Source organism: Gossypium hirsutum, chromosome A05, assembly GCF_007990345.1.
Source record: "Gossypium hirsutum isolate 1008001.06 chromosome A05, Gossypium_hirsutum_v2.1, whole genome shotgun sequence".
NCBI classification, from domain to species: domain Eukaryota; kingdom Viridiplantae; phylum Streptophyta; class Magnoliopsida; order Malvales; family Malvaceae; genus Gossypium; species Gossypium hirsutum.
In genome coordinates, this window is record NC_053428.1 from 3,505,322 (window position 1) to 3,516,068 (window position 10,747).

The 10,747-nt window shown below is 34.1% G+C and overlaps 3 protein-coding genes across 4 annotated transcripts; 2 read left to right on the plus strand and 1 right to left on the minus strand.

Annotated features, from left to right (window-relative positions):
• The first annotated feature begins 383 nt into the window (after positions 1-383).
• LOC107958834 (auxin-binding protein ABP19a) lies at positions 384-4,345 on the plus strand. The gene is made up of 2 exons (XM_041112884.1): positions 384-619; positions 3,611-4,345. The coding sequence occupies exons 1-2, from the start codon at positions 409-411 to the stop codon at positions 4,138-4,140; spliced, it is 741 nt and encodes a 246-aa protein (XP_040968818.1). The 5' UTR covers positions 384-408; the 3' UTR covers positions 4,141-4,345.
• Positions 4,346-5,293: 948 nt separating this feature from the next.
• Positions 5,294-7,017, minus strand: LOC107958835 (uncharacterized). The gene is made up of 2 exons (XM_016894731.2): positions 6,327-7,017; positions 5,294-5,980 (listed from the first exon to the last, which is right to left on the minus strand). Exons 1-2 carry the CDS (start codon positions 6,650-6,652, stop codon positions 5,566-5,568), a joined length of 741 nt encoding a protein of 246 aa, XP_016750220.2. The 5' UTR covers positions 6,653-7,017; the 3' UTR covers positions 5,294-5,565.
• A 704-nt stretch (positions 7,018-7,721) lies between these two features.
• On the plus strand, positions 7,722-10,710 carry LOC107958836 (pentatricopeptide repeat-containing protein At2g06000). 2 transcript variants are annotated; one of them, XM_016894733.2, is made up of 3 exons: positions 7,722-9,929; positions 10,277-10,284; positions 10,367-10,710. In XM_016894733.2, the coding sequence occupies exon 1, from the start codon at positions 8,059-8,061 to the stop codon at positions 9,808-9,810; it is 1,752 nt and encodes a 583-aa protein (XP_016750222.1). In that variant the 5' UTR covers positions 7,722-8,058; the 3' UTR covers positions 9,811-9,929; positions 10,277-10,284; positions 10,367-10,710. The 2 variants fall into 2 exon arrangements, with proteins under 2 accessions (XP_016750222.1, XP_016750221.1); XM_016894732.2 differs by having other exon boundaries at positions 10,277-10,710.
• Positions 10,711-10,747: the final 37 nt, after the last annotated feature.

The window sequence follows — 10,747 nt, forward strand, 5'->3', positions numbered from 1 at the left end:
AGTAATAGTTATATTAAATGTTAAAGTAAAGATAATGGACAATTAACATTGAAATTAATAGTTATAATTATTGTCAACTGTTCCCCTAAATTCAATTAATTAGGAGAAAACAATTAATAAATTATATTATATTAAAATTAGATTTACTTTAGAGAAGTATAAATGCAAAAATACAATATAAAAAATGTTTAAGTAATTAGAATTAGAATTAAAATACTATATTAAGTTTAAAATAAATTTTAAAATTAATTGATTATTTGTAAAATTAATTATAACTTTTATAATATATGAAAATTACCATTTTATTTTTTCCAATCCAAAAGAGTATTCTTGTTGTTTTCGGAGAAAAATTTCCCCCTAATTCACATTATAGGGAATCAGTCTCATCACCATCACGTGAAAGTATGCATGGACATACCTTTAAGGACCAATTTCAATGGCTCAAAATATCCATGCTTTTCGTTCTATATAAAGGGTGAGCTCAGCTTGCAACATTATTTTCACCCCTCAAAAACCAGTGCCATAAACATGATTATCCCAATCTTTTTCATTTTATCTTTCCTAGTTTCCTCCACCAACGCAGCCGACTTCTGTGTTGGGGACTTGAATGGCCCTGTAGGCTGTAATAGCCCGATTTAGGCTTAGTCGGAACAGTGGTTTCGGGACCACAAATCCGACGAAAAAAAAATGTAATGGCTTGAATTTTCAGAGGTGTCGGAACGGTGATTCGAGATCACTAAATTCGACAAATGGGTAGAAAATATTATTACTCTAGTAAGTATAAGTTAAATATGAAGTTAGGAAAATTTTTAAAATAGTGAATAGTGCACTAGAAATAAATATTAAAATAATTAGAATCGAAATGAGGTATCAAGACCTCGGGGATTTTAAACTGAGCCATAAATATTTTTATAAATATTTATGGAGTGTTAAAAAGTTAGTATTAAAGTTTCGTTAAGAAATTTTAAAGTTCCGATAATTAATTGAACTAAAAGGACTAAATTGTAACAAATGCAAAATTTTGGGAAATGATTAAATAGCTTAAATGATAAAAGGAAGAGGGCTTAAAAGGCAAATAGACCCAAGGTCTATTTGGGCTGGACGGCAGAGGCATGAAATCAGCAAGAAAGTAAGGAGAATTAAGGGCAAAATTGGAAAATTGCAAATTTTGCTTAATAAAGTTAGGACCCAAGTGGAATTATCCAGATTTCTCTTCATTTTTCTGAATTCTCATCAGCTAAAACACCATGGAAGGGCTTCTTCAAGCTGGTTCTTCATATTTTTATTACAAGTAAGTTCAATTCTTGACTATTTCTTGAAATTTTTGTATTTTTATGACTTTTACAACTAGGCCCACTTGTTAAATCCATTAGTTTTTGATTTTATGAAAGAAGTTGAAAGTTGATATGAATATGTGCTGGAAGTATATGATGATTTAGCATGAAATTAGAGCTTTAAATTGTTCATATGCTGATTTTATTGAAAGAATTGAATAGAAAGTGAATGTTTGGGACCTAATAGTAAAAGAGTTTGAAGATAGAGTTATATGTGGAAATTCTGAATTACAATAGTTGTGTAACAACTTATAATGTCTAGTAAAGTACTAATTGAGAAAATTAGATTAATTGAGGGGTTAATTGAGAAAGGACCGAATTGTATAAACTGTGAAATTTGGGGCAAAATGGAAATCAACATTTTGCACCAAAGCAGTTTTGGACAGCAGCAGTAGTGTAACTTTGAAAAATCACCAAAAATTGTAGAGATTGAATTAGAGGATGAATAAAATATGAAACTAAAGCTTATTGAGTCTAGTTTCTTATAAAAGAAATGATGTGAGCAATGGAATTGTAAATCATGAGATATAATAGATTTTGTGAGACAATGTCAGAATGAATTCGGGTTCCCCTGTTCTGACTTTGGAAAATCATTAAAAATTGTACAAAAATGATTATGAGTTATAGTTTATATGGTTAGAATCCTTAATGAGTCTATTTTTAGAAGAAACAAGCTAAAACATCATCCGAATTCTGTACAATGAGATAATTAATTTTTAGTGAAGAGTGGTCGGAACTGTCAGACAGCGAAACAGGGGAAACTTTAAAGAATAAACTGTACTATTTGGCTGAACCAAAAATTATGAAAATTTTATGGTATGAAGATATGTGAGTATAGTTTCAGGAAAAATTAACGGATCTTAATTTGGAGCTCTGTAGCTCTGGATAAAAATAATTTAGTGACTCTGACTCGGATAAACAGCTTTGAATATACATGTTAGTGAATATTGAAATTATGGTTAATGTTGTTTAAGTGTGTTATACACATTAAGGATGTGGAATGGAGAGGAGGAGGAGGAAAATTGGGAAATATATGAATGATTCGTGTATAAATGGTCATATGTTTGATTATAACTCATAAACGATGAAATATGAATGATGCTTATTTTTGTGCATTATTGGTCATGGTTTAAGCTCATGTGTGAAAATAAAGTTTCATAGTATGTGTGTATGGTATATTCAGTATATGATTTGGCATGAAATAATACCATGAATGGTTTATGAATTAACACATGTTGGTAAGCCTGATATATGAATAAATGATCAAATTGAGCGGAACGCCGGATTTGAGTACTTCTGATCAAGTGACAAAGTGATAAGTGGTAGCTTTAGCTACACTTATCTGATCAAGTGACAAGTGGAAAGTGATAAGTAATAGCTTCGGCTATACTTATCTGATCAAGTGACAAAGTGATAAGTGATAGCTTCGGCTACACTTATCTGATCAAGTGACAAGTGAAAAGTGATAAGTGATAGCTTCAGCTATACTTATCTGATCAAGAGACAAAGTGATAAGTGATAGCTTTAGCTACACTTATCTGATCAAGAGACAAAGTGATAAGTGGCTACACTTATCTGATCAAGAAACAAAGTGATAAGTGGCTACACTTATCTGATCAAGAAACAAAGTGATAGGTGGCTACACTTATCTGATCAGGGACAAGTGATAAGTGATCATACGTAAGACCATAGTTATACTATGGCAAAGTGAAAGTGAAGTACTCAATTTTCCGTGACCGTTCCCTAATTTGATTAAGGATGGTAAGTGACAAATGGGCCCAAAAGAATTAAAGTAAATGGATAAGTGGTAGTGTATTTATATCAGGACGATGTTGTTATTCAAACTAAAGTGATATTTTCATTGCTAAATTGAGAATTTCATAAATGTGTTATTGAATGGTATAATCAATAAACATTGAGTTAAATGGTAAATACGTATTAGTTTTGAATTTGATGTCATTGAATTGTACGTGAATTAAATGGAAATTGCTAGTGATATGATTTAAATTATGAGCATGAGAAATTGCGAATTGAATGAAATGGAAATGAAGCATTAAATTGCATGAGTATGTATCGGGTCTCGCAGGCCCTAATTATTATGATTATAATATTTTGAGGATATATTGTGAAAAGTTATAGAAACATGTTAATTATTTTGAAAGTTTTAATTTTGATGAAATTTTATAATTCGGTTAAATACGTTTACAAGTGTATGTGTTTTGGTAATGCCTCGTACCCTATTCCGGTGTTGGATACGGGTAAGGGGTGTTACATAGGCCCTGCAGGCTATTCTTGCAAGAAGACAGTCACCGTAAATGACTTCGTTTACTCCGGCCTCGCTGCCACAGGCAACACTTCGAACCTCATAAAAGCTGCAGTAACACCAGCCTTTTCGGCTCAATTCCCGGGTGTTAACGGACTCGGCATTTCAATAGCTCGTTTGGATTTAGCTGTTGGTGGAGTGATACCTATGCATACACACCCTGGGGCTTCTGAACTCATTCTTGTTATGCATGGCACACTTCTTGCCGGTTTCATGTCCTCAGATAGCAAATCAGTTTACTCCAAAACTCTGAATGAAGGAGACATTATGGTTTTCCCACGAGGTTTATTACATTTCCAAATCAATGCAGGCAAAACTCAATCCGTGGCATTTGTATCCTTCAACAGTGCAGACCCAGGTATCCAAATCTTCCACCTTTCCATGTTTGCAAATGACTTGCCTACTGGCGTTATTGCAAAAACCACTTTTCTGGATACTGCTCAGATTAAGAAGCTGAAGGGTGTTCTTGGAGGAACCGGTTAATATTATCTGAATTTGTTGAGAGTCCCTTTTTTTTTTTTTTGTATGCTTCCATGTTTGCTTCATTGCTTGTGTCTTCTTGTAAGTGGTAGTTTGTTTGAAATTACTAGCAAAAGAGTGAGTCTTTGTTGTGCTTCTTTGTGTTCCTTCTTCAGGTTCTATTGTGAACCAAAAATGTAATAAAAAAAAAAGACCATCCCTTTCTCGATCTGAAAATGTTTAAATAAATGCAATTATGTTGTTTTATCTTTCTCCCTTAAAATGGGAAATAGCCAACTTCATTAATCTCCAAAGATGATGATGAGTAGCTGCAATTGTTTGGTGGGGAATACCGCACTGACAGAATTTCTGGGATGACCATATACCCCTTCCCCATCCATTAAGAAAGAATATTTTATTGGAACCCGGATATAAACTATTTAAGTATATTTAGATAAAATTACGTAGTCTTTTACAAAGTTCAAAGTTGGTCACTACTAAAATCGACTACTATCATGAACCTTATCAAATAGTACTACATTCTATAGTCCAAATTCTTTTGAAATTTATACTGTACTAACATTATGATCAGCAATCACTGAATCAAAGAACAAAGCTGGAGCCACTATCTGGACAATTATTTGTAATAAATGTACACATGATGTTGGTATAAACTAAAAATTTTGGTATGTTTGAGTGAATAGCAAAACTCCCCTTATACTAAACAAGTGAAAAGAGGATTTATGATTAAGGTTAATTGCACCATACATCATATGATTTAGATTTTAAATTAATTAGAAAATCTAAAATATATCAATTAAAGTGTTCCAAAGACCAACATCATACAAATTCTTCTGTTAGCTTTAAGGTAAGTATTAAATGTAAATTCAATTTAACATACTTTTATAAAAAATATATATACAATAACAAATACATATGTATTTATATTGTTTTAAGAGGGAAGAAATAGTCTTCTTAAATTTTAATACCATTGTTGCTTTTTTAACCCGTTTACAATTTAATTTATATATATTGACATTTAAGAAATAAGTTAGTGACTAAATTGATAAAATATTAATATTTTAAGAACTTAATTAAAATATTTTAAAGTTTAGGAAGTAATATCAAATTTGAGCAATAATTTAGGATTTGAACTCCATTAAAAAGACAAGCCCAGTTTTTGCTGCAAGGTAAAAGAAAGTATTTTAGTTAATAGTATTTTACAATAAAGCATTCTCACCATTGTTTCAAAGCAAACAAAGAGACGAGAAGAGGAGTACATCAGTAATTACTTCTAAATGGCATGTCCATGGTATACCTACCACTTCAAACCACAAGCATTAGATCAAAGCAGAACACAAGTGATCATCTCAATGACTAAAACTACAAGCCTTTTGGAAATTATAAATTTCCAGTTCTGTAATTCTAAAAGCGAAATTGTAGTTAATTTCAACGCAGTTTGTTGCCTTTATTACCACTGTGAACAGCCAAACCGGCCATGTTAGGAGTTGTAGCAGCAACAAACTGTAGATCAGACAAGGAATAAGACCGGCAAGGAGGCTTTGGTCGAGCAGTTAATGATGATGATGATGGTTTGATGATGGTAGTTGATTTTTTACACTGTGGATGCAGAGGTGGAAGGCAGTTAGACGGCGATGATGCCATTGATATTTTAGTTCCAATGTTTCCCAAAAGATTGTTGGGTTTCTTGTCCAATGAAGAACTGCGAGCTAATAAGTTCTTGCGTTTCCTATTGTAGGGATCTTCAGGCTTTGCAAAATCTTTAACAGAGGAAACAGCAGCCGCATCGGCTAAACTTGTAAAGGACTTTGATTTGCCATTATAAAACTTGGATATGCCTTTTCTGTAATCAAACAAAACCCGCAAAGAAAAAACAGATTGAAGAACCCATAAGAATAACTATGCAAGATCTTATTAAAAGACACCATTTTCTTGTTCTTCAAGCAATGGTTAGTAGGAGTAACTATTATCAAACCCACATTTCACTACTTTAATACGCTTTAAATGATTCATGACCTTTCATTAAAAGTTAAAGCCACTTCATCCTTTTTGAAGAAATTATCAAACAAAAACCTAGCTATTCCTCTAGATTTACTTGCAAATTTCAACGAGGAATCGAGTTTAAATCAAAACCCATAAAGAAAAAACAAGCCAATTTTTTTTTTTTTTGAATGTTAAAAGTGGTTTACCTCAAAGGCAAAATCTCCTGTAGAGCATCCATTGTATCCAAAGGTCCTTTAAGCTGGCTTTGTACTTCAGGTTCCGGTGAGTCATCATCATCCGATGGTGATCCACCGGAATCATCGCTGTTCCTTCCTATCGACGACGAACTGCAAGACCCCGACTCATCATCGTCTCTCTCTTCCTCCTCTTCCTCCGTCGAAAGCAACCGCAACCTATCATCTCTTTTCTCCTCCGGCGAATCATAGACGGAGATACACTGCATCCCGTGGATAAACCCCGAGCGTCTCATTGAACTACTATTTTCATTATTCCTATCATAGACAAGCGACATCGTTTAGGGAGATGAAAAGGGCAGAGAAAAGCAAGGGAACTTAAACCCAGTGGGTATTAATAATAATATCTGGTGAAGTGCACATGGGAGATGGCGATATTTCCGCCATTCTTGATAACACAGAGAGAGAAAATAAAAAAATAAAAACTAAAAGAAGTTACTTTAATTTTCTACAGAAAAAAAAAAGTTAAATAGTTAAGTACTCAAAACCGAATAAAAAAAAAACGAAATTCTTTTTATCGGAAATTGTTGAGAAAGAAAAAAATGAATAAAAAAGATTATCTGAAATTCTGGATAAAGATACTTTGATTTTGTAAGAATTAAGAAAGAAAGAAAGGAGGCAGGACTATGTTGTAGGCCAGGATACAATGACTCGCGTTTGTTCTAGATTTTTATTGACTTTTACCTGACGTGTTCGGTTATGATTCACACTTGATCACACGATGTTGAGATTTGTGTCGATAGTGATGATAACGTATTTTTGTCAGTTGAATGAGTGAGTATTTAATTTTAAGACAACAAAGAAATATATGAAAAAGGTTTTTGCCGTTGATTAGGGAAGACTTTCACGTTTTCTAATAAAATTTTGATATTTATAAATTTAAGAATTAATCATAATAAAACAAAACAGAGAAAATCAGGTGATAATTGAAATTACTGTTTTCTTTTATCCAAATATATTGCAAAAAAACAATTTATTTTGGATTTGTCTTTTCACTCTTTTATACGAAATATATTTGGTGACAGTCTGCAACAAAAGAAAACGTGGCAACCATGCGATCAACTAAAGGGACACGTGCCGGTCATACTTTGGTCTTGATTATTGAGATTTTTTGTGTTTGTTCATTGACAGTTATCTTCGAATTTCGAGTTTAATTAGAAAATTGAAAAAAAATATTTTAATAGGCCTATAGCCAATAGGCCCAATATAAAAAACTCTTCTTCGGCTTAAGCATTGGCCCAATTGAGCTTCAATGGATCTAAAGCTCTGGACATAAAGCCCAAGACTTTGGAACCCATTGTCTCGTTTCGCTAGGATGGAGCAGTGGGAGCCAGCGACCTCTAACAAAGCTGGGCTACATTTCCCACAAGCGACGCTGAAAACCCTAATTTTGCCGTTCCTTTGCATCTAGCATCGAAATCCCCCCAATATACCTAACAGTTCTAAGATCTTTTTTTCCCCATTTTCTTGTTTTCTTATTTCAGATTGCTTTCGTTTATCCATTTTTTGGTTGTCAATATCAATCGTTTCAATGCTCAGTGATCATCCAATGGTCTAATTAAGTTATTGAATGCTTGAGATTTATCTGGGGTTTTGGATCTTTTTCTGGTAAGATATTTTATCGTTTAGTTTGAGCTATGGATCGATTTGCTATGGTACCGTATTTGGATTTCTCGCCATCTCCATGAAGGGTAGGGAGTTCTATCAAGAACCCAACTTTGAATCTGGGGTTCCCAGTAGAAATTTTGGTCATTGCCAAGAAGAGAATTTTGAGTATCTAATTAGGCCTAGATATGGTGTGGGGTTACATATGACCCTTTTTTCATTCACAACTCGTGCCTCAAGGGTTCGACCCGCCTCCAAGCTCTTCGTTCCTCAGTATCATATTCAATCTCACGGAGGATCTCACCCGCCAGGCTATAAAGATGTAAAGGTAGTTCAAAAGCACGAGGCTTGGTTTGTTAAGGTTGTTTGCACTCTATTTCTTTATTCCCAACCTTTGAGTGATCGCTCTCTGGGTTATTTGAGCAAGCATTTGTCACCGTTAATTGAATTACAAGTTGTTAAATGGTTAAACGATCCAGCATTAGGGTTGAAGTTTTTCGAGTTCAGCAGAGTTAAATTTAATATTACTCATTCATTTTGGACTTATACTTTGCTTATGAGATCACTTTGTAATATGGGTCTACATGAGTCGGCTAAATTAGTTTTTGATTATGCGAGGATTGACAGGCATTTGCCTGATGATACTATTGTAGGATTCATAATTTCGTCTTTTGCGAGGGCAGGTGACTTTGGAATGGCAAAGAAGTTGCTTGCTGAGATTCAGTCCGATGAAGTGGGGATCGACATTTTTGCTCTAAACAATTTGTTGAATATGATGATTAAGCAAAATAAACTAGAAGAGGCAGTTAGCTTATACAAAGAGAATCTAGGATTGAACTTTAACCCAGATAATTGGACATTTAATATTCTAATTCTAGGCCTGTGCAAAGCTCGGCAGGTGGACAAGGCTTTTGAGTTTTTTAATGATATGTGGATTTTTGGTTGTTTTCCTGATATTCTTACCTATAACACCATTATAGGTGGGCTATGTAGGGCAAATGAGGTAGATAGAGGTCACGAGTTATTGAATGAAATTCGATTGAGAGATGATTGTTCACCAGATGTTGTGACTTATACATCAGTCATATCCGGTTACTGTAAGTTGGGTAAGATGGGGAAGGCTTCTGCTCTTCTTAATGAGATGATTAATTCAGGAACGGTGCCTAGTGCCGTCACTTTTAATGTTCTGATTGATGGCTTTGGCAAGGTTGGAGATATGCTTTCTGCTAAATCCATGTATGAGAAGATGGCTTCTTTTGGTTGCATTGCTGATGTTGTAACCTTTACTTCCTTGATTGACGGATACTGTCGCAATGGAGATGTGAACCGGAGTTTGCAGCTTTGGAATACAATGAAAGTGAGAAATATATCTCCAAATGTTTATACTTTTTCTATTATTATCAATGCTCTATGCAAGGAAAACAGACTGCATGAGGCTCGTGAACTTTTGAAGGAGTTGACATGTACAAATATTGTTCCGAAACCGTTTATCTTCAACCCTGTGATTGACGGGTTCTGCAAGTCTGGGAATTTGGACGAGGCCAATTTGATTGTAGTGGAAATGAAGGAGAAGAAATGTTATCCTGATAAAGTGACATATACTATTCTCATTATCGGGCATTGTATGAAAGGAAGAATGCTTGAAGCAATTGGCATTTTCGATAAAATGTTATCAGTTGGTTGTGTACCTGATGATTTCGCCGTGCATTCTTTGGTATCTTGCCTTTTCAAGGCTGGGATGCCTAATGAAGCCTCCCGTGTTTCAACAATATCATCTTTGGATAACAATATTCCTTTGAGGATAAACAGAGTTGTGCCTGTTGCTGCTTAAGAGAAAAGCTCCGCATCATTGAACTCAGTCTGGTCCAGAGATGTTGAAAAGGGCCTACAGCATGCATCAAGTATCCAATTAAGCATATCCAGCTTGAAGCACAAATGACCTTCCATTAAGTAAGTCTCTTTTTTGTTTTCTTTTGTTCATGTCATAAACTTTTTGATCATGCTGTTTAAAAAACGTACTTATAAATAATACAATTGAATGATTTTCTCTTTCTCCCAACCAAGTGACTTGTCTTAGCTAGCAAGTCGATTGATTCAGTTGCCCCAGTGTACCATAAGGTTAAAAATAACATTTATACTCATTATATGAGTTCTAATCCCTTTCTTCAATCATGCTCCAAACTATATAACTAGTAAATGCTATTTTTAATAGATAAAGGAGAAGAGTGATGTCAAGTTGCATTTATTTTCTTCAACGATTATTCTTAACACAAATTTTCTTTTCTATGAGTTTGCAGGATAACAAGTAAGCATATTTCCTTGTATTCTGCCATTGCCTCTTTACATTATATGAGGGTGTAACAACATCTTAAATCTGAATTTGGTAGGAGACCATCACCAATGAATATTTTTCTTTGGCTTCAAATGCTGGATAATGCTATAGAAAACAGGCATGATGCTAGATGAGTGGCACGTACCACGGAGGTTGGCCCTTTGTCCCTTCACTTCTGTATGTCAAATGAGAAAACAAAGCAATTTCGTGTTTTCAGTAAGGAACATGGAAAAAGGATGGATCAAATTCATGTTTTTTTCCTTATTTATTCTGGACAATTCAATACACTCTGTTTTTTGGCCCCCCACATTTTAGTGTGTACAGAACTTTAGAAAATTTCAAGAATGAATGAAATGTATTTGTGGACATGCTGATCATCAATAAAGGGATTTCTGTTTACATGGTTCTCTTTTTTGTTTCAGACGGGTCCATGAGT

Bases quoted from the DNA above. Each gene is read 5' to 3' on its own strand.
- LOC107958834 (XM_041112884.1), top strand. From the start codon at position 409: ATGGACATACCTTTAAGGACCAATTTCAATGGCTCAAAATATCCATGC. The intron at 620-3,610 runs GCTGTAATAGCC...GGTGTTACATAG, and splicing joins GGACTTGAATGGCCCTGTAG to GCCCTGCAGGCTATTCTTGC.
- LOC107958836 (XM_016894732.2), top strand. From the start codon at position 8,059: ATGAAGGGTAGGGAGTTCTATCAAGAACCCAACTTTGAATCTGGGGTT.
- LOC107958835 (XM_016894731.2), bottom strand. From the start codon at position 6,652: ATGTCGCTTGTCTATGATAGGAATAATGAAAATAGTAGTTCAATGAGA. The intron at 5,981-6,326 runs GTAAACCACTTT...GTTTGATTACAG, and splicing joins CAGGAGATTTTGCCTTTGAG to AAAAGGCATATCCAAGTTTT.